The sequence below is a fragment of the Sarcophilus harrisii genome, chromosome 6, assembly GCF_902635505.1.
Source record: "Sarcophilus harrisii chromosome 6, mSarHar1.11, whole genome shotgun sequence".
Classification (NCBI taxonomy): Eukaryota; Metazoa; Chordata; class Mammalia; order Dasyuromorphia; family Dasyuridae; genus Sarcophilus; species Sarcophilus harrisii.
The window spans coordinates 181,271,309-181,296,041 of record NC_045431.1 but is presented as its reverse complement, the minus strand read 5'-3'; the positions used below and the strand labels follow the sequence as shown (position 1 = coordinate 181,296,041).

Below are 24,733 nucleotides of genomic sequence, written 5' to 3'. Positions count from 1 at the left end.
TAAAACTAAACAAGACAAGTTCTTCCAGGGAGCCATGACTAAGATTGAGATAATGATTCTCCCATAACCAACATGACGCTTAACTTTAAAACATTTACATAATATTGCATCTTATAGTCATTATATTGGTGTCTTTTTCTCCTGCCAGCAAGTAAACTCCCTGAAAACATGGACTGCATCTTATCTCAATTCTTTATCTCCCTCCATAGTCATAGCAATGCTCTGTAAACAGTAGGCATTTGGCTGGTTTTATTGTACTGCCCTTTGATATTTTGGCAGTAAAGTTCCCTATTGGGACTGCAAGCTATTTCCTTCCAAGAAAATCCAAGAATTTTGAGCTCAGTTCTGGGAGGAAGAATCCTCAGATCACATCACACAGCGAACTGTAGCTCCTGTAAATATGAAATGCACAGAGCTGCAATACCACAAGCCCATGGCATTTTACATTGAAATGGAACCAGAACCCTTTTTTTCCCCCATCACCACCCACATCCTTGTTCCAGCACAGTGAGATGGTATTTCCCATTGTGAAAGCATTGAAGGATGACATCCACCCCAATGGGTGGAACTCATTGAGAAGAACGAGGTGGAAAATCAGTAGCCTCTGGCTTAAAAAGGAACAAGGAGCTCAGCTTTTATGGCATTAAACTCTTCAGCAAAGAACAGACTCTCTTCCTTCATCTGTTTGATATCTGGGTTTTTCTGACTTTCACTTTGGCAGCCAATTCTATGTATTCCTTTGGGTACCTCCAAATCCTGATTACTTACTACATGCCCCCAGATTACAGACAAACTTTGCCCTCTCCATGTTCTCAGATTCTGTTATTAAAATACCAGATCTCCATCCATAGCCAGCTTTCCCTATTGACCCTGCACTCAAATCACTTTGTCAAGCATTGGATCACCTATGCCATACCCCTAATTCTTCCTTGGCTCCTGCCTCTAAAGACTCCCAAGTTTAAGCCATTCCCCAGATCTGCCATAAGAACAAGGCAATTATGAACAATAATTCTCAGTCATTTTGTTTTGAGGGATAATAAAATGGCTTGTGGAGAGAGAGGAAAGGAGGGTCAGATTCCTAAGTATTCCTAATACAGTTTTCTGAGACACATTAGAAATTTTAATGGAATATTAAAATAATTACTTTCCTTCTAATGAATTTTCTTTCTGATGAATGACTGCAATATGGAAATTAAACCAAAGGAATTACTGAAGAAATACTGTTTCCATGAAAATAGGAATTATCCTCCCTTTTGCTTAATTTGTACAATGGGGATCAATTCAGGTCTCTAAAATATCAGGCTAATGATCCAGAAACATTGGTGGCATTAAAGGTAGATTGTACATGAAAGGCTATACTAGAACCAAGGAGACTGAAGAATTTCTTAACTATTTGAGCAAAACCTCGGAACATTCCTCTACTGGGGAACTCAAGGACAATGTCAGCTCTAACCTGCTTTATTTAGGGAAGGGTGAAGAAAGGGATTAAACTAAGACAATGGAAACTATGAGATAACGCCATCTTGAGTTGATCTATTCTTAACATCATCATCTTTTTATCTAGGTTACTTCTAGAATGTGAGTCCTTTGGAAAAAAAGCACAGCCTTCAAGTAAATCATGATGAAGTCTCCTTAATAATTTAGATGTGACTGTAACTAATTCTGGTGAATTCATTTTAATCTTAAACCACTCCATGGCCAGTGCTAATTTTGGTTGGATTCAATATGAGGTAACTAGCTTTGGAAAGGAGTCCTCTTATTCCTGTGATAATTTAATTGTCTTCTGAAATAAGTAACATAGAAACCTGTGACTATCTGAAGTTTAAGGGACGACTTGAGAAGAATCTCCTTAATTCATTTTCTTATTTTGTTAAAATAAATGATTGCTCATTTAGGGGAATGAGGGAGAGCCTCAAAGAAGTTTTACAATTGGTTTGTTCAAATGATTTCCTAAGTCTGAAATAAAGATATCCATGGTACCCATGATCTGATCCCAGTATCCTTATTTCCTTGGTGACACTGTCTACATAGTCTGTCCAGAGATGACTATATTTAAAATGCATAAAGAAGCTTTCCATATCCTGCTTATCCCTTCTCCTGTACCCTTACCAGGATGCTTTAGAATTTGCTTTGTTTTCTTAGAAATGATTAGTGAATGGTTAAGGCAATCTATAACTACTGACCTATCTCTTTTCCAGACAAAGACTATATATTCTCAGACTGGCTCCCTTAGTGTTACAGATGATGACTAGAGGATTGAATTTTTCTCTGGAAAGTCTTACTAACCAAGGTAAGGTTTAACTCATAGTCCTATCCTCTCTCTAATACTCTCATCAGCTTCCCTGGGTTAACTCTCATGTCCATACAAACAAGTCATAAATAGATAGATAGATAGATACAACATACATACATAGATACAGATAGATAGATATAGATATAGATATACATTATACACACATCATCATCATCATCAGTACCTCCTTCTGAACTTCAGTTTCATAAGACCAAGTGCCTACTGGATTTTTCAAACTATATTTTGGCAAAAATTTAAATTCTTTTCTTCAAAACTAAACATATCATCTTTCCCTAAAGCTCTCTCCTTCCATATCCAACCAGTTGCCAAATCTTGCCATTTCTACCTTCTTAAATCCAACAGACCCATTTTCTACACTCACATAATTACTACTTTGATTTAGGCCATCATGACCTCTTGCCTGGATTATTAAAAGCTCATAATTATCTCTGTGCTTTGAGTTTCTCATTATTCTACTCAATTTTACACACTACTACCAAAGTATGATTTCCCTTTTTCTTAGATGTAGATCTGACCACGTCACTCTGACTAATTCCATCATCTCCAGTATCTTCCTATTCCCTCTATGATTAATATAAACTCTATTAGCTTTTAAATATTTTCAAAACTTATGTCCAACCTATGTTTCCAGATTCATTAACCATTATACCCAATTGCACACTTTTTCTTCCAACCAAAGTGGCCTTCTAAAGCTTTCTTCTATAGCTTTCTTTACACATGATACTCCTTCTTTACATCTTTATACTTGCCTAACCCCATATCTGGAATATACTCCCACTTTCACTTGCTAGAATCTTTCTTTCTTCAGGATACAACACTTTCTATGTAAAGTTTTTCTTAATCTACCCAACTTCTTCCTGCCCTTCCTCCCAAACTATCTTTCACTTAAAAACTGATTTTTTTATCTTAATAATTATTCAGTATGCATTTAAATATATACTAATTTTTCTCCATCAAAGTACAAATACTTTGTGAGTACAGATTGCATTTATTCCCTCATGTCTAGCATGACACCTTGCTGGTAGTAGGGACTTACTACATAAATATTAGTCTGTTAGCTCCTCATACTCACCAGGCAAGTTCACTAGGCTAACCATGATATAAGAAAACAGATTTGGTTCCTGTCAGCAAGTGCCATGAAAATATCTATTTCACTCTCCATGAGATCCTCAGGTGTGTTTTGGAAACAGAACTAAAGAGTTAATAGAAAATCATTTTACAATCTTTTTTAAAGGGCCTTCAGAATCTCACAAGATTGGACTGAATTTAAAACTCAAATACAGAAAGATGCTGTTGATCAATAATGGGTTACTAATTTACAAAAGAAAAGCAAGGGGGAAAATCACACTCCTAAACAATGAAGACAGTAGGTACATTTGGTAGATTCTGATAGCTATATGTGAAGTGGAGAATGTAAGTAGCAGGAAATTGTTCATTGACCTGATTTTACAAGACTACCCTCTACATCTGCTAAAATAACTTCTAAAAGGTTTTCTGTTCTCTGATGTTGTTTATTTCTGCTACATAAATGCTTAATTCTCTTCCAGTGTCTTCTCGGCCCAATACCAACCCAAAAGAAAGACAACTGATGGTGGCCTAGACAAACTGACCAACATCTGGCACGTGGCCTGCAGTTTAGCCCCCAATGAAGGTTTACTGGCTAAGTAAGTCAATGTAGAGATTCTATAATTCTTCTGTAGAGGCTTTTTTTTTTGAGAAGATGGTGGCTCTGGAAGCCCTTACCTCCACAGAGAGCTCTCCAGCACCTTCCCCATGTCAGCGTGGTAATACTTGGTCAGAATCAAAATTACCTGTGGAGGAAAAAAAAACAACAAAAGAGATTAGTGACCTCTTCCAATTTCAGAAATAAGTACCATTTTTGTCTTACAATATATATTTCATTGTATATCAAACACTTTGGATGGGCTCTTAGCTTTTTCTTCCAGTTGATCTTAGATGGAGCTGTTACACTTAAGTGGTCTTTCATGACTCTTTGGAGAATATGAAAGTGATTCTGGGTTCCTAAAGATTAATGCCACCAAAAAATAAGTTTTCATAGTTCTGAAAGGTTCTATCAGTCAGTGAGTCACTCAAAGAACAGTTACTGAGCATTTATTATGTTCTGGGCATTGTGCTAAGAAAAACAAAAACATGGACCCTGCTCTCAAGGGAGCTTACATTCTAGCATTCAAATATCCACATATGAACCAGATATTTTCAGTGTAAAAAAAAAATCATCTCACAGAAAAGGCACAGAAGGGGATGTTGGGCCAAGGGGAAGATAAAGGTCTCTTGAAAAACATGGAATTTGAACTGAGTATTAAAGAAAGCCAAGGATGTTAAAAAAGTAGAGGTAAGGAGGGAAAACGTTCCAGGCATGGGGCAGTAGGAGAGAGAGGAAAAAAGCAGGGAGACAGAGTTAGGGGATGAAGTGTCCTGAATGAGGGAATGAAGTATGTCAAGAGGCACAAGAAAGTCCATGTAACTGGAGCATGGAGTAAGGAGAGATTAATCAAATGTAAGAGACCGTAAAATCTCCAAGGATCAGCTCAGTAATAGACTATACATCTACCACGTCTGGAATATGTTCCCTTCTCACTTCCTTCAGGACTCAGCTCAAGCATTAGTATCTATGGAAAGCATTTCCTGACCTTCTACCACTCCAAGTCCTGGTGCTCTACCCACCCAAACAGTGTGTATGTATGTATGTATATTATGCATATTTATATATACATCATGTGCTCTATAATTCACATATAATATGTGCATATAATTTATATGTATATAATATGTGCATATATATACACATTTATGATACATATATTTAAACACTATATGTGTATGTTCATTTCTCTTTTGATTGCAATGTAAGCTCAAGACCATTTTTGTTACTGAATCTCCAGCGCCCAGCACAGTGCCTGTCACATAGTAGGTGCTTAACAAGTGATCATTGATTAAATCAATCAATTGATCTGACTGCTGAAAGGATGAGCAGCAGAAGGTTGACCAGGTGGTCAGAATAATAAGCTTTTTTGACCACAGCAAAATTCAGAAAGGGCCACATTCTACACCTATGATGGTGTATCTCAAAATTTCCCAATATCCCAATACTCAAGAGAAATAACACTGAAAAATTGATCCAAGAATTTCAGAAGATACAAGATGATATCTCTACATATATTTGCATCTAAGAATAGGCTCTCTGGATTTGAGAACTGACTTTTTTCTCTTAATAATGTAGCTCACCAAAAACAGCTGCCAATGAGATTAAATGATTCCAAAAAAATCAGCACTGTCACCAAAAGAACAGCTGACTTAGTCCCAATCTTGACATAGAATGGAGCCAGCTTGACTTCTCTTGAGTGGAATTTATCTTAACCAACGTGCTCCACAAAGGCATTGGGCTCCAGCCAGAGAGTGGTGCTTTAGTTCTCCGTCCAAGCCCAGAAAGACAGCCCTGAAATATGCCATCTCATTACTTTTCTTGAAATGGTGGCTGCTTTCCAAGGCATATGGGGGAGGGGGGTATATAAATCATCCACGGTTCAAAAAACTAAATAAAAAATGTATTTAGCACATAAATTGAGCCCCACTTAACAAAGACATTTTCATTATGTACCAATGAAGAAAATGGAATGGGTTTAAACTGGATGGAAACAGATCCCTTCCAAATTACCTTAAAATATTTAAGTTAGCACAAAAAATATAGGAAGCAGACATCCATCAAGTCACAGACATTGGTCCAGTGGGGAAATGGGATTCATCCAAAATTATTTCACTGGCCACTGCATTTTAACGTACATCAAATTTCATTCCACTTTCTGCCAGCCCATGTTAGTTCTTAACACTACAGTTGCCATGGGAACCCCAGAGAGGTAAAATTGGAATGGCCTCTAAGTCCCTGCACAGCTGTTAACTTGGTTAATTTGGGGTCCCCACATCAGCCATCTCCAGCAGTTTGGATCTATCAGTCAACCAGGATCATCCTTTTCTCCAACAATCCACGGCCTATTGCCAGAATGGACAACTGGAATTGAGTCTTGCATGAGATTTCCTAGGAGATGGAGAAGAGGTTGTATATGGGGCATTTACAACTTGGATTTTAACACTAAAAATGGGCAGGAGTGAGCATTTCAGCTTCCTTTTCTTTTAAAGAGTCAGAAAAGAAGAGCTGAAGGGCCACATGGCCATTTAAAATTCAAGTCTTCTCACTAATGTACTATTTATACACTTATCAACCTCTCAAGATACTCTCATCCATTCCTAGGAGAGAGAAATCATTAGCAACACTGGTTCATCCACCTCCACTGCACTATCTCCACAAACTTCCAAGCCAATGGTCCAGACTGGGACTCATCGAAATCTCACATTTTACTATTTATTTCAGGGGTGACTAACAACTAACTATTCCTTTTATGAATAAAGAGGTAACCCTTCTGTGCTGGATGAAAGTAAACAAAACCAGCTGAGAAACGCTTTATAAGAAAATAATTTAAAAAAGCAAACTTCAGTTTGAGTTGTAGCTTAGAGTCACCCAGTTAATAAATGGGAAAACTGAGATTTGAACCTACACCTCCTGGCTTCCAGAACAGAACTCTTTCTACTACCTTTTGTTACCTCCAACTGTGTGGTTCAATGGCTAGAGCTACAGATCTATAGTCAGAAAAATCAGAGTTCAAATGTGGATTTAGATATTTACTGGTTGTGTGACTGAGCAACTCACTTGACCTTGATTTGCCTTAATTTTCCCGTCTATAAAATAGGAATAATAACAATGACAATCTCCCAGGTTGGTTGTGAGGATAAAAAGAGATAATAATTGTAATACACTTAGTACAGTGCCTGTCACATACTATGTGCTTTATATAAATAGTATCTATTATTGGCTATTACGATTATTATTGTCAGATGAAATCATACTTTGTAGATTTCAGAAATGACTGAAGAATAATTGAACATTTTAATGGGAATCAAGTGAATCATTTTAATTTACACAAATGTTTTCCTTTTTCTTTCCAAATATATGATCCATAAAGAATTGGTTAAAAAGCCTCTGAGAAAGAATATTTCAATGGATCATTGACTTCAGTGTAGTCACAATTCTTTTAACACAGCTCACAACCCTTCCATGAATTTTCTAAATTCATGCATTGTGTTGATATGTCCTTCCCTAAATCTATAAAAATTAAATATATAGACAGACATACAGACCAAGAAAGCTGGGAGAAAGACCAAGAGGCTCAGAGAGCCAGGTGAGGGCTCTCATCTCTTTTACTCCTGATTTTTCTGACCTCTATTATTCCTCGTACCTGTTCCCCAGATTCCTTCTGTGTCTCTTCTTTTGACTGGTAAAGTCTGAATCCTTGTTGCTTTCTTTACTGCCCCAGATCTTGAAAGCCTTCTTGGCTCATCTGAGCCTTGCAACCTATTCACTGCTGCTACTGTTTGAGATCTAATAAAGGTCACATCCCTTGCTTCTTCTAGAGACAAAGCATGGGTGAAAAATATTGTCCTTAGAAGTGACCTCTCTTATAGTTAGCTCTTTCATGCCTCTGGTTATTCCAAATATCATTTTTTTGGGGGGGGAGGCTATCAGCACCTATAATTTTATTGGTTTGGGAACTCCAAATGAAGAAACTTCCCCTATTAACACAATTTAGTGATTGTTTTAACACTTAGAGTCCATAAAGTTAGCTGGGAACAATAGCAGGTTAGCTGTTGATTTACCCAAAGTAATACAGCCAATATATTACTGAGAGCCAGGATTTAAACCTAGATCATCTTTCCATTAGATCATACTGTCTCTCAAAATATTAATTATTTCTGAAAATACAAGAAGCACATGGAATGAGTGAGTGATATTTATTTCTTCCTCTGAGTTTTTCATAAAGCACATAATTCATATTTTCCAAATATTTTAAAGTTTACAAAGCACTTGCCTCCCAATAGTTCTGCTACTAAGTTAGTTGGGGAAGAATACATGCTTCAGAAGGAAAGAGCTGAGATAAAATCCCAGTTCAGACTTTGCTAGCCATACATCTTGAGGTATCTTACTTCCTTCCTCATATATGTAAATAAATGTGTGTGTATGTAATCTAGTCCAATCCATCTATATAGCCTATGTATGGAGATAAATCAAGCCTTTACCCTGCCCAATGCAGCAAAATCTCTTTCCTAGATTAAACTCAAGCAGATGAAGAAGAATTCTTCCTGTTCAATCTATGATATGCAATTAGATGGACAGTCCAGAGAACTTTTTCTTTCCATTTATCTATCTGAATGCATTATGTACATATAATTATATGTACATCGACCCATGTATGTACACACCTGTATATTTATAGGTACAAATGTGGTTTGTAGTATATTTATGTGTACATGCACATGTACATATACACACATAATAAACAAATAGTGGACGTGAATAATGTGGAAAACCCACCACTGGACCCAACATGAGTGGGCTAGATTGCCTTTGGGATATTGAGCAGTGCTTTGAACTGCTTTTTAAACTTCTTTTTAAACAAAGGCCTGTCTTTAAAATAATGATAATAAAACCATTCCATTGATTACCTATAGGTGTGAACCCTACACTCTCTATTAAATTCAAGTTGAGGATCAAAAGAAAGTGGAAAGGTACATGCTGGAAATGGATAGTCTGCAATACAATCCCCAACTAAGAGCTGCCCAACAGAAATGATCTGAAGGATGTCATTGGAGAGATCTCAATCCATCCATGGGTCCTACTGATATCTGCAGAAGGGGAAGAAAATCAGAGTAAAGTCTCTAATCTGTTGAATGGAGCCACAACAAAAGATTTTCAAGAACATGGACAAGTTACCTAGAATAAGAAAGGGGGAAGGGAAGGGCTATGATCTGAATCTACACACAAAGAAGAATTTTTAAGTCCATAGAATAATCAAAGTAAAATAAAATGTTTTTGATTAATGTGGAAATAAGTTTAATATGAGTGCACATGTATAACCTATATCAGATTGTTTGCTGTCTAGAGGAGGAGTGAGAAGAAAGAGGGAGGGAGAAAAAAATTAGAATTCAAAATCTTAGAATAATAAATAATAAAATAATAATAATAGATAAATAATAAAAATAAAATGTAGAATTCAAAATCCTATAATAAAAAATTAGTGATAAATAAAAAATTTGAAAACTATCTTTATATATAATTGTATCAAATAAAATACTATTAAGTGGAGGAGGGATAAAATAAAATGTTTAACAGCAAAAGGAAGTGGAGAGGAATGTGGTGTCATTGATAGATAGGGTGCTGGACTTGGAAGTAGGAAGCTGTGGGCTTAAATCCAGCTTTTGATATTTACTAGCTGTACAAGCATGGGCAAATCATTTTTACTTCTTTGTTTAATTTCCTCATCCATAAAAGGTGGATAATAACTCTTATAGGTATTCCTTAAATACCTCTCAGAGTATTTAAGCATACTACAAACTATGAAACAGATGGATTCATTGGAATAAGCAAATCTCAGGTGAGGAATCTCCCTCTGCCAATACAGGCTGGTACTTCTCTATGACTTAGAAACTTAGGGATTGAACTCTGAATTATTATATAAATATCAACTATTGAAAGAATTTTTAAAAAGAAATTTAAATGTTGCCGTTTCCCGGGTATTCTTTGATTACACTTGCTTTTGAAAGCAGGATTTCCTCAAACTTTCCAAAAGAAATAAAAACTGAAACTCATCCATCTTTCTGGACTGGATTGTCTTTGGGATATTGGGCATATGTCATATTTCTGCGTAGTACATAAAGCACTTTCCATAATGTTGGGGAACTAATCTCCACAGTAATACAATGACTTAACCAAGATCTGCAAGTAATTTGCAGAAGTAGAACATCTTTCTCTTCTTTCTTCCCATGGGTTATTCAGTGCTACACCAAATTCTCTTTGTTTTATACAGATGGAGAAACTAAAGATGGAAGGATAAAGTGACTTGTTATTCATTTGTTTTAGTTATGTTTGATTCCATGTGACTTCATTTGGGTTTTTTTTTTGGCAAGGATGCTGGAGGGGTTAACAGTTTATTCTCCAGCTAATTTGACAGATGAGGAAACTGAGACAAATGGGGTTAAGTGACTTGCCCAATGTCATACCGCTAATAAACCTCTGAAGTCACATTTGAATTCAGGTCTTCCTAAATCCAGGTAGAGCACTCTATCTACTGCTTCACCAACCTGTCCCCAGGGTCAACGGCTAGCATCAAAGTCAGTATTCCAAGCCAGATCTCTCAACTCCAACTTCCCCTTGATAAAGCTGATCTGAAAATTCAGAATTCTCAATAACAACTGCGGAAATGGTTTATCAGGTCATTATTTTATTCTAAGGCATTAGTTCATTCATTAATATGTTCCTTCTATCATTTTATCTGAATTCCAGCAAAAGAGTCTATCTAGAGGAGATTCAAATAAGGAAGTATAAGCCAAGTGCTTTGGAAACTTGAAAGTGCTATATAAGCGTCCGTTGTTTTTATTATTTCTGTGGTGGTATTATTGCTGTCTTATAATTATTATTGTTATCAGTATTATTACTACTAGCATCCTCTGGAGACTTTAGAGACTCTAAGAATATATCAACCAAGCAAAATAAATAGATGATAACCCATTCCCCATAGAATCAGTATAGGAGTTTACATCATCACAATGTCATTTGGAAGGTGCTACAAAAAGTAAGTTCCCTGTCACAAAAAGTGTTAAAGCAGGGAACATGGGATTACTTATTGGAGATGTTGTTTAGAAAATTCATGATAGCCCCAAATAGGGAGGAGATTACATGGCTGAAGAGATTGCTTCAGGCTCTGCTATTTCTACATTCTAAAGCCCCTTCCATTTTGAACATTCTTTATTCTCTATTCTCAGGACATTCTATGTTACCATGAATGAGTCTATGAATCCTATGAATCATATGCTGATTTCCAGTGAAGGTGATTTCAAATGCATGTGTAGTGGCTGAGATAAAGTCTGTCTAAATGGTCCCATGTCTTTCTGTCAAGAGCATTTGATTGAATTAAGAGATCTCAATTCTAGCTTTGGCTCTGTTAACAGCTGGCTGTGTGACAAGGCATGTTACTTAACCTTTTGATATTCTGTAAAATAGGAGTTGAATAACATTTGTCCTCTCTGCTGCAGGTATCAAATAAGATAATTAATGTGAAAGTGATCTAGAAATCATAATATTCTACAGTTATAAGTGATTCATGTTACAAAAAGGATCAAATTCAATATAAAAGTTATTACTTGTATTTTTCTTATGATGAAGACCAGCTTAAATGTCCCTCTATTCTTGTCTAATTCTTCCCATTTCCCGGTATTCCCCAAGAGGCAGTTTTCTGGAGATCTAGTTAGGCTCATAGAATTAGTCCAATTGCTGAATCTCCCCTTAGTATCCAAATATCATTCCTGGGCAGGGAGTGACTTTGAAGTCACAGGAATGATCTGGAGAAGTAGTTTAATCTCTCTGGTTCTAAGATTCTCACCTGTGAAATAATAATATTGGAATTGGGTTTATAAGGTCCTCTCTAACTCAAAAAATAATATGATTTTTATTTTTCTAATCTAATCAAGAGATTCTTAACCTCTTTTTATACCTTATGCCCTTTTGGAAACTTAGTAAAGTCAATGGACCTCTTTTCAGAATAATGGTTTGCTGCCCAGATTCATAATTGAAGTAATTGTTAAATTTCAATTAGAGGTTAGTAAAAATAAAGATAAAATTTCCCTCAATCCAAATTCAGGGAACCCAAGTTAAGAACTATTTTTCTAATCCATGTCTTCAGAGTTTTATTTGATTTTTAATCAACTCTCAACAACCACCTGCAAGTACAGGATAACTTCCCTGCTCTCTAGGCCCCTCAATCCTTTTATCAATATAACAATAAGCATGTAATAATTACCTACTTTGTGCCGGGAATTATGCTAGCTCTTATGATCAAAAAAAAAAACTAACATAAAACAACACTTGTTTCTCATGGACCTTACATTCCAATTATTTGACAAAATAATTGTTGTTTCACTATGCCTAAATGACTATAAAACTGCATACCTGTTGATCCAGCAGTATTATTACTGGGTCTATATTTCAAAAAGACCACAAAGTAAGGAAAAGGAGCCACATGTGCAAAAAATGTTTGTAGCATCTCTTTTTGTGATGGCAAGGAATTGAAAATGAGTGGATATCCATCAATTGGGGAATGACGGAATAAGTTATGGTATATGAACATAATGGAATATTATCGTTCTACAAGAAACAATGAACAGGCTGATTTCAGAAAAGCCTGGAAAGATTTAGATGAACTCATGCTGAGTTAAGTGAGTAAAACCTAGAGAAGACTGTACGCAATAACAGCAAGATTATGTGATGATCAACTACGATAGACTTAGATCTTCTTAGTAAGGTGGGGATCCAAGACAATTCCAATAGACTTAGGACAGAAAAAGCCATCCACATCTAGAGGGACAATTATAGAGACAGAAGGAGGATTGAAACATACTTTTTTCACCTTTTTTTGTTTGTTTGCCTTTTTTCTCATGTTTTTTTTTCCTTTTCTTCTGATTTTTCTTTTACAACATGATGAATATGGAGCCATGCTTAAAATGATTATATATGTAATAACTTATATCAGATTGCTTACTATCTTGGGGAGGGAGGAAAGACAAATTTGGAACTCAAAAATCTTACAAATATGAATGTTGAAAACTATCTTAATATATAAATGGAAAAATAAAATATTATTGAGAAAAAACACACAAATAAATGCATGCAAACCTGAAAAACAAATTAGTGTTCCATTGTCATATAAATATGTCTGAGCAAAATTGGGGATCCTAATTCATGAGATGGGAAAATTCTTCCCTCTTCACTCAGAGAAGATCAATGATGAAACTATAATGATGAAACTGGGGTCATGCCCAAGATGCTGACATGTTGGAGATAAGATTTCTTATGCTAGAATAAGGGATTATATAATTCTTCCTCCAAAGAAATTGCTTCGAGTTCTGAAATCTGCTCTCTATCCCAATGTGACCAGTTCAGCTGACCAATTGCCTTGCCACCTCCCTGGGGTACTAGCTCCAGAATTCCCATGGTCTTAATGCCTTCTTGTAGAATAAGACGGAGTGCCTCTTAAACTACTTTTTGTCTTGAGAAATCTTAGGAAATCCCATAGGAAATTCCAAATTAGAGTGTGATCAGTCAAGAAGGTCTACTAGCCAGAGAGACCACCACTGACTGCTTCTCCTCATCTTTTTAATAAACCCATAGGATCAGAGATATGACTCTGGAAGAGATTTCATAAGCCATCTAACCCAAACCCCTCATTTTACAGATGAAGGAAAAAACAGCAAGTGAAGCCAAATAATTTGCCCAAGAGGTATAAAATGTGAAAGGTAAGTCCTGCATCTTCTGATCTAAAGCCAGAGCTATTCATTATTTACCATCATACCCTTCTTTGATTCTATGTTTTCCTGGCACCCTTATTTGCCACTGTGGAAAAATCCTTTAGAGTCATCTGGATCCAAGATACAGCTCAGAATGACTAGAGATGGTCCTGGATGCAATGGGAGACCTTAGCTTTTTTTAGCTGAGGTCTTTTCCCAGGTCTAAGTTTGTCTAAGGCAACATGAAGTGAGGCAAAAAAAAAAGTCCTCTTTTTCCTAGTCATGGAATTTTGAGGAAATCATCTCTCTGGATCAATGAAGGAGGTGGATATAATGAAGGGAAGAAAAAATCAGGAAATCTCAAACTTCTTTCTAAATTCCTGAGTCAAGAGCTATTCATTGAATTATAGAGCTGAAAAAATTGTGTCCCAAAGATCATCAAATCATTGGATTTTAAGATCTGAAGCTGCAAGTTCTTACGAGTCATCTCATCCAACCACATTACATGGAAAAGGAAACTGAAGCATGAGGAGAACTTACTCAAAGTCATACAGAAAGTTAGTGAAAGAATCAAAGCTGAAACTTAACAATCCTGATTCCTAGTTCATTTGGGTACCTGTAACCTTTCAAAAAAAAACCCTCTTTAATTTCCCTACAGAGAATCTCCTGTATTCTAAGTCCAGACCCAATATAACAAGGGCTAACTTGCATCTGCCCAACGTGGCTTCTACAACCTTCCAAGAAAACAGCTAAAGTCAGAACACATTGAAACCTCATTTTTTCCCAATCAATTGAATGGTAGTTCATGGCAGGGCCATTTATGAAAAAAGATCTTTTTAAAAAAGCAAACCTTAAGTAGAACCACAGCTCATGATACTCTCGTGCAAAGAAAATATCTGACAGCCATTCACTCAATGGAATTCAAAACTGCTTCCCATATCAGTCCATCTCTCCAGCTCTCATTCTGCAGTTCACAAATGGGGAATTTTTGCTCTGAGGAACATAAAATGCCATTGCTCAGACCTTCAACGAGCCTGTTAAATTCATTTAAAAATGAAGACGCCCTATACTATATCTCAAGGCTCCTGAAATGAGTTTATGGTAAATGATTTAGAGGCTAGACAAAACCTCAGTCCTCAGGACTCTGGTCCCTTAAATGGTATTAGCAGATCTATGCACCAGTCATGTGCAAGGGCTGATGGAGAGGGAATCTGTAAGTGCCAGAACCAAAAGGACTCTGACAGACAAAATATTTAATTTCATCTCCTGGAAAGTCATTTTGGCTATTTTCTACTCATTTTTTGAACAGGTAAGGCTTTGTACCCTGGAATCATTTTATGTCTTTGCAGCTACAAAGGGAAATATGGTAGAGTGGAAATGACATTGCATTTGGAATCAAGAGACTGAGGTCTCATTTCTGTTCATCTTGTTATGAAGCCTCACTATTCTGTGCCTCGGTTTCCTCCCTTGTAAAATGGGCAGAGTATTCATTATGGCCTATTTCATAGGTTTTATGCAACTTTCTTTAAGCTTAGTTTGATTCTCTAATAAAATGAGAAAATATGGGGGATATTTACTCCTCTATAAAATGGTGACCTTCATCTACAATTTATAATGTTAAATAACTTAATATTTATAAAGTGTTTTATAAATTTTAAAGCTCAAGAGAAATGATATTGTTAGTACAGTTATTCCTTCCATGTGATAATTTTACCCATCTTGATTTCAATATATCAAGGGCCAGCATAAGAAAATAAATGGAAAATTTGGGGGAGTTTTGTGGAAGTCACAAACAATACACAAACACCAACAGATGACAAAAAAGTTTAGAAATTCAAAAACGCATGAAATATAGGTATAATCTTGTATAACATAAACATATTGTATCTTTTAATACCATAATAATTCAGATGTCTTCTCTGGTATGAATGGAAGGTCAAAAAAGTTTATATGGATTTTCCAGATTGCAGGGGTGCAATTTGGATATGGCAGGGATAACTGCAGTAGTCATCACTGCCACCAACATAGTACCAGTAGTCATATTAAATGATGGATGACTTCTGATACCCTGACCATCTATTATTCTATGATCTAAGACTCAAACGAGATAGTGAAATATTTTATATACATATATATATAGGCTTATTATATAACTGAGTTGGTATTATAAAACATAGAATTCATATAATCCCAAAGGAGGAAAGAGATCTCAAGGGTAATCTAGTTCCCATGTTCTTTTCCATGTTATGGACCTTTTGGGCAATCTAGTAAAGCCTATGGACCCTTTCCCAGAAAAATGAGTTTAAATAATTGAAGAAAATATTAAATTTCAGTTACAGGTTAGTGAAAATCAAGATGGAATTTCTCCCCCTTCATTCACGTTTCTTGATCTCCTAAAATCCATCCATGGATCCTAGGTTAAGAAACTCTGACCTATTTTAACCCATCCCTGAAGAGGAAATACTTCTGTAACATCACCCAAAAATACTCATTATGGCTTTACTTAAAGATTCATCCTCCATAAATTTCAAGGACTCTTTAATCTCATTGAAAGGACATTCTCTCCAGTGAAACAGACTTAAACCCACACATAATTATCTATCTTATGAAACTGTTATCTATATCTTATAAATTTATCACAGGGAAGCCACCCAATGGTTTGGTGGGTTATCCTTGTCCCTTAATTTTGTCAAAAGTCAGAAGCACATGGATTATCCATCAGTTATGCTTGGTTATGATCACCTAACCAATCCCTCTATTTTGTGTATATATCTATCTGCATGTAAATAGACATATATGTATATACATACATGTATATGGCTTTATAAATGTAGGCATATTATATTTACAGCACACAAGCACAATAATCTGCCTATGTATATGTCTGATATATACAGTATGTATATTTACTATTTATAATATGCATCATGCTATATATAGTATATGTGCAAATAAATATATACACAGACATGTTTCCATATGTGTGTATATATACACTTATAGTCATTTATATGTTGCAAAGGGACTGGGGAGTGAGTTCTTTGTGTCTGGGAAAAGGGATTGTGCCAGCAGTATGAGGTAATATAATAATAATATTTATACAGTGTTTACTATGTGCCAGGCACCGTGCTAAGCACTTTACAGTTATTATCCCAATTTGATCCATACAACCACCCTGGGAAGTAGGTGCTATTAATATCCCTATTTTAGAGATAAAAAAACCTATACGCTATATGTGTATATATATATGACCATATTCAGCTCCATTTCTCTTTCTAATCTCTCTGTAGTTATAATTAATTATTAAGAAGGGATGTAGAGTGGAAAAGGAATTTTCTGATCATCTTGTTACCAAATTCTTTATTTTAGAAAGCAGGAACTGAGATTTGAAAAGGTGATGAGACAACCAAGATCACTAGTAAGTAGCCAAAGCAAGATATGATTCCAGTTCTTCTGATCTCATCTTTATGGCTATATTTCACTGCAGCATCTTATTAAACCCATACCCAAGAAGCTCCGCTTTAGACCTGAGAGAAAATTCCAAGGGTAAGGAGCTGTTCAGTTCCTCTGCTTCTAACTCTTAAAAAGTGTCCACTAGCCACTCTCTGCCACTTTCCTCAAGTGACTGAGTCCACATTTGCTTCTTTTCTAAATTTGCTTGATAATTTTCATCTCCTTTTTTGCAGGCTGGATAGTTGCCAAAATGCCATATATGCTGCTGCAAAGGGCCTGGGGAATGGGCTCTTTGTGCCTAAGAAAAGGGGCTGTAACGCCATGACAAGGCAAATTACACAGAGAAACAATCACAAGCTAATTGAATGAGCTAGAATTTCAAACATTATATTAAATACAATAAAATACTTCTATTCCTCCTCCTGTTCTCTCTTCCTCTCCCCTATTCAAACATCCTTCCCCATCCAAAGCTCCCAACAGATGCTGCTACAGAATACCTCCTGTGCACTTGGGATAAAGACAAATAATTATCACCAGCCTCAGCTCACTCCTGCATTGTACCTCCTCCAACCCTTCCCGTTCCAGTGCCCCCCCAACCTTCTCACACACACCTCAGTCTATGCAAGACAATGCAGACCTTGTCTTGTCTTTCCTTCTTTCTCATGCTTGGCTGCTACTGGAAATGCTCAAACATCACAAAAAAAGAACCTAGTTAGAATACTCAGGCAGGGAAAGAAGCAGAGATTTGAAAAGGTATACAGCTGTGGAAGCTGGGCCACAATACAATTATGTCCGCAATCTGAAGGCAAAGGGAATGAAAAGTGTTGAGTTCTAGTTGCCATCAGTTTCCAAAGCAAAATGGCTGGAAGTTAAACTTTGCCATCCCATATTCCAACTCAAAATGCTTCTGCTCCTATTTCCCCTGGAGCCTTGTTTTCTTATATTTTTTCCTGGCTATTCTCAAGTCTTCACTGAGTAGCCCTGCTTTCTCAGACTTAAACCAACCATGCAAAATGTCCTTTCCTTCCTGCTCTTACATAATGAAAACTCCCATTCTTTCAGGGAGATTGAACTCAGCTTCACATCACAAAAATCAATCCAAATAATTCATGCTAAAGTACAGGTGACAGATAGATTAATAGAGACTTTTAATATTATCAATGTGACTCATCACTTCCAAAGAAAAAGGATAAAATAATGGAGTTCAAAGACTTTGGAGCATTGCAAAATCAAGCTGGCACTTGGAACCAGCCTGATTAAGAACATAAATTTTTTTAAAGAAAGTTATAGTTGAAATATAAGGATAAAGAAGAAATTGACCTTATAATTATGGTAAAAATATGAATTTTGCTAGTAGTCAAGAGAGAGAGAGAAATTGAGGCAGATAATTTATGGTATATGATGAGGCAGGGGAGGAATGGCTGTAAAACATACTACTATAACTTTAATACTGATTGTCAGTTTGGTAATTTTTCATTCATGTCTAACTCTTCATAAACCCATTTAGGATTTTCTTGGCAAATATACTAGAGTGGTTTGCCATTTCCTTTCTTTCCAAGATGAAATTGAGGCAAATAGGATGAAGGGAATTGTCCAGGGTCACACAACTCATAAAAGTCTGAAGCCAGATTTGAACTCAGGAAGATGAGTTTTACTAACGCCAGGCCTAATGCTCGATCCACTGCACCATCTAGCTTCCCTATTACCTATGGAACCTTGAAAAATAAACACCATTTGGCAAAGTTCTTTAATCTTCCTAGACCTCCATTCCCTCATTTGTAAAATGGCAACAATGGCCTAAATACAAGAATGTCCTGGAGACAGGTCCTACTAGCTCAAAGAAGATCCACTTGTTAAATTTTCATTGTGAGCATATACAACTTAGAAAACAACAAATCCTACAGCTGAAGACTTGAATTTAAGTTTTGTTGATTGTCTAAACTTAAAGTGGTGAAGGAAAAGTTAGTAAAACAAATTAAATTTAAAATCTTGTATATTTTTTCCAGAAAGCTGGATGTTAAACATTTATCATTATATCTATAATCAGAGAGCTTCTAAGATCTTTTTCATTTCTAGATCTATGATTCTATGGTCTTATTCTATAGTGTGCATTTTATCCAAAATCATATGCTAGAACCAAAAAGCATGAATTCAAACTCAATGTGATTTCTGGTACAATGAATGATCTTTCCATTATTCTACATTGTACTCAAGACACTGATACCCAAGGATTCATTATGGTTGTCTAGAATAATGGTCTACTTTATGTTCAAAGCTTATCTCATTAGTGACTAGGTTACTTACAAAATGGAATACTTTGCAATGAACTCCTACCTTAGAGTAAACTCTTCATGCCGAATCACCCCAGAATGGTTCCCATGGCATGAAAATAAATAGCTTTACAGGCAGTCATTACTTCCACTCTGACTTCAGAACAGACTATTAGTGAATAATGAACCTGGAATGGATTCTACCGTTAGGAGCAAAGGTAGGCAAAATTAAAAGGAAGATTTAATTATTTTAACAGGATAAAACCATGAATAAAAACTAAGGGTATCTTACTTTGAGAATTATGGCTTGAAAGAGATTCTTTACATACATTAAGTAATCTTTCTAGCCTTCCATCCAGCCAGAGAAACCTAGTTGTCCCCTAAAGGTATCATATCTTATATTACTGTCTTTTCACCCACAGCCACTGAGATACAGACCAGAACAGTAAAAGGAATTATATACTTTTAAACCTCCCCTCTGCCACCATCAGTGAGAAGCTACTTGTCTTTTAAAATTAATTCTACTCTGTCCAGATTCTTTTTAAGTTACTTGTCAAACCCAGGATCCCTCTCTAATTTCACAATAATTTCAATACCTCGCTCAAAACCATGGTTTCTTTTCTTCAGTCACCATAATTTCCCAGATCCTCAGCTCTCTCCCACTCCCATAACTTCCATCTCTTGTCTACTTCCATCATTCAGAACGTTTGTGATCCCTTAAAGTACAGCCCCTCTGCTGCCCCTCACCCTAATGTCACTAGGGTATGTGCCCAGTTACAGAACTCTTAATGATAGTGATTTTTTGAGTCTAACTTCTTTATGGGTAATCTAAGTTTCACACATATCTCAGTGTGGTACAAAGCATGTTAGTTGGGGTGAAAAAATTATCATATCTATGCATATTTAATAGACAAAAACCCAAATGCAGAAAAATAGCTTCAGAGTTGGTGGCAACAGACATAATGCAAATCAAATCAAAATCAAATGAATCCATATTGAGCACTGAGGTGAGAAATAAAGTACATTGGACTGCTATGCCTATTATATTTTTAGTATTTCCTACCAGATTTTCTGCTTGATCCACCACGTGAGTCTCCAAGACATCCTTTCTACAAAACTTTTGGTTTCAGAAACTCTAAAATCTAATTATGGAAGTCCAGAGTATGTAAAAAAAAAAAAAAAGAAAACATGAAATACTTTACACATTTGACATTAATTTTACATAGTGTCAAATGTGTATAGTATTTCATGTTTCCTTACCATTTTTACATATATCCCTCCCCCACCATGTGGACCTCACAAACTGTCTTTGAGGTAAATAGTGCAAATATTATGAACCCATTATACAGATGAAGGAACAGATGCCCAGAGGAATGAATAGATCTCATATCTATTAGTGGATCATCACATTATTCATCAGTTACAACCTCCACCACCATCCCCTATGAAATGGTAGTGGGGATGACTCTTGTCTTTTTTAGTTTTTATTTTGAAATCTAATAAACAGAGATTGAGGACAGAGTCAAGAGGCAAAAAATCTGGATTTAAGTCTTGATTTTGCCAATTGTAATCTGGATGATTTGGGGCAAACAATTCACCTCTTTTAACTCTAGTTCCCTCATCTATAAGATAGAAACATTTCATATTTTGTGATATTATATTGCTGATCAGAGAATCAAATACTGAGGGTATCAAATAAGGCAATGAATATGAATAACATAGTAAACATCAACTACGATCAGCAATATAATAACACAGAAACTAATAGAACATAAATTGTAACAACGATGAAGCTATTTCTAGTAATTGAGTCTATAATGCCGATAGTCACAGGTTTACTTTCCATATAATATATACTTAATCAAAACACTTTTTTTCAGAATCTGTAGTTAGAAATATACATATATGCACATATATATGTTTGTATATATATGAAAATCATTCTTCAAAAGAAGTATGATTATCAAAATACATGCTCATACTATATATACAAAATATTCCAAAAGTCTTTGTGCTGTCTCAAGCTTAAGGGGAGGTTCAGTGTCTTCATTTGTATAATGGGATAATTCTACTTAGTCTTGATATTAGGATAAACTTTCTAATATCTAAAGCTGCCTGCAAGTGGAATTGGGTTTCACTGGGGAGGAAAAAACTCCTCCTCACCTGAAATCTTCAGAACAAAGGCATATAACTACTTCTTGGGTATGTTGCAGAGGAACTAAATCCTACATCTTATAATGCTTTCTTATAAGAGAGGACTATGAAAACCTTCTAGTGCTATAGAAATGTGCATCATTATTCATTATCAGTGAAAGGAAGAGCCTTATGTCTCTAGAGTAGGAAACTGATCAAGCTTCTGGATTAATTCACTAAATTATCCTATATTCTTTATGAGATTACAGGATATGAAAGGACTTTTATTGGACACTCCCCATGGTAGCAGATGTATTCCACAGAGACTTACAAAGAGGATGCAAGAAACTCTTTAATTGGTTCCCAGTGACTGAGACTGCCTCCAAGATGATTGAAGAATAAATTCTTTTGGAAACACTTAATATTTCCCTCATTGTCTATAAAATAAAACAATGTGACGCACCTTTTTTTTCATTTTCCACACTTTTCCCCAAGAGAAAGTATTTTTCCCTTCTCCTTTGCTCACCTAATAAGGAGAAGAAAATGCTGACTTTCAAGAAAAACACACACAAAGTAGCTCAGCTTGTCCAGGTGAATCTGAGAAAGACTTCCTTGAACTTGAAGCTCCTGGATGCTTCCTTCTGCCTTTCTCTTTCTTTTTCTTGATTGCAAGAGGAAGAGGGTGTCCAATAAAGAATGACTTTGCTACTAAAATACTGAGACCATACTTGGGAGTGCAAGTGAGCAGGAGTTTGCCTACCCTATTATGGATATGAGGTGCACAGTGGAAGCCCAAGGAGAATAGGAATCTTTGTTCAATAGACTCCCCGAAGTGTTAGCCTTGATGAGGTTGGCTAGCAAACTCAAGAGTTACGTTTATTTTTTTCTATAGACCATAGTGATGCTATTTCTTTTCATGCATTTTCTGTAGAGGATGAAATAAAGGTTGCCCTATACCCTATGTCTATACTGTGTGCCTTGTAAAAGTTGGAGACCTTGTTATCCATATGCGAGAAAACCTGCTCTTGAGCCATAACTAAGCTTTATTCATATTTCCCCAGAGTTTTAGTCTGGGATAGAAAGCCATAAACAGATTCTGTTTAAATCTGATTTTGCAAGGTTAAGTCTCAAGATTGTATCTCAACCCATGAGAAACTGAAGTTCTTGGGAATTGGAAGAGATGAAACTACAGGAGATGGTAGTAAATTGGCTCACTCCTAAATGTTCTCATCTTCATCCTACTCAAAACTTACCAATTAAATTCTCTGATTGAGTGTAGAAAGCCATGGTTTAGAGACCTCAATGGGGAAATGAGGACTAGAAAGAAACTCTATTCCTTCTCTGAGCAAGAATATTTATATGTTCAACTCTTTGAGAACTCAGACACGATGCCTCTGGAGAGAACTAAATCTATAAGATTGAAGCAGGAGGCAGAGATTATGGAATTACATACTTTTAGAACTAGAAGGGGCCTTGAAAAGAAGCCAAGTGCAACCCTTGAACTTTATAAGTGAGGAAACAGAAACTTGGATATACTGACCAGTCTTCCATCATCATCCAATGACAGCCCAGATTTGAATGTATGTTTACTTTTTGTTCCATACTTATTAAAAATAATTTTAGGATCCTCATGGTTAATAGAATAGATTAATAGAATTCCCAATTTAGCTTTACAGAAGGCTAGAAGAAAGTTGCCTTGCACTGCTTATATGGATCCCTAATTAAATATTAGGTTTCTGATTCAAAGATGAAATCTTTCTTGTGTGGCTCTATTTTTTCTCTAAGGCAAATTCAAGCTTCCCAACCCACAAATCCAACGTCTTGAATCATCATGGAATTGTATCTACAATGATCTTACAGTTGACAGCAAGTTCACAGAGCATCCTCTAAAATAAAACTGATTTTTTATCTTGTCAACATTTGGGAAAATCTGATTTAGCAATCTGGGAATGACTAAAAATGGCACAATTTCTACAACATATAGAAAGATATTAAAATTTAACTTTTAGTTGTTCTGAATGACAGAATGTCAGAATAGGAAAGAGCACTGGAATGTAGAATACAGAGTATTAGATGTATTAAGGAACTTGGAAAGAATGTATATTGCTCCAGTTGGAAAAGACACTCTAGAAAATAAATACAAAAGAAGATTAAATCATATAAAGTCCATACTATATCAAAACTGAAAGCATACTTAGAAGGCAGAAGAGAATGTTAGGACTAGAAGAGGTCTTAGACATTTTTCATTCCTAATACCTCATTTTCCAGATGGAGAAACTGAGTCCTGCAGAGAAGTAACCTATAAAATGAGACTAACAGGGATAGGAGGGATTTGTGCATTCCCATCACCACCATCATCATCACCACTAATTATAAACAGGTTGCTATGTTCCAGGCACTATACTAAGCACTTTATAAGTATTATCTCAGTTGATTTTAACAACTCTGGGAGAGAGGGGTTATTATGATCCCCTATTTTACAGATATGGAAACAGAGGTTAAATGACTTACCCAGATTCCCAAAAGTTGGATCTGAGGTCACACTTGAATTCCAGGCTCACTGAACTATCTAACTGTTCCTATGTTTCAGGTTGAATAAATGACCTTCTTCCAACTCTGAGATTCCATAATTCTGGGTGATTTGCCCAAAGTGACAGCAAGCTAATGGTATAGGGTAGAATAGTACCCAGGAGGTCTTTTAACTCCCAACCCTACATGGCTACTAACAGGATTAAAGCTCAGAGACTGGGAATTTGAAACCAAATTATGTCTTTATTCATTAATTCCCTATATAAATATGGGAAATGAACTTACCCTACCAGTGCCTCCTTGCCTTGGGAACCAAGGATACCTATTTCTAGTCTAATCAAATGATGATGACGTCATCTCACTTTGAAAGTACCGTTTTACAGCCCAGAAAAAGCATCCTGACAAGAGTCTAGGTGTCTTTAAATAGGCACACAATGCATGAAGAGTAAGCGACAGATCATCCCCCCCTCAACCCCCCCGAGCATATTGGGGATGCTTCCTGAACAGCATTATAAAATAGGGGTAACAACACCCCCACACCATGGGAACTGCTTCCTCTAGAGGCAGGCAAGGGGAAGGAGATGGAGACAGATATACATATTTCCTCAGCTGCCTGGGAAAATGTCAG

The 24,733-nt window shown here is 36.1% G+C and overlaps 1 protein-coding gene across 3 annotated transcripts in view; it reads right to left on the bottom strand.

Moving 5' to 3' along the window:
- Positions 1-24,733, bottom strand: part of SORCS2 (sortilin related VPS10 domain containing receptor 2) — a 1,208,352-nt gene that overhangs the window by 792,122 nt on the left and 391,497 nt on the right. For all 3 annotated transcript variants that reach the window (XM_031943246.1, XM_031943247.1, XM_031943248.1), the window contains exon 2: positions 4,058-4,125. In XM_031943246.1, the coding sequence (XP_031799106.1) occupies positions 4,058-4,125 (68 nt within the window). The remainder of the gene's footprint in view (positions 1-4,057; positions 4,126-24,733) is intronic.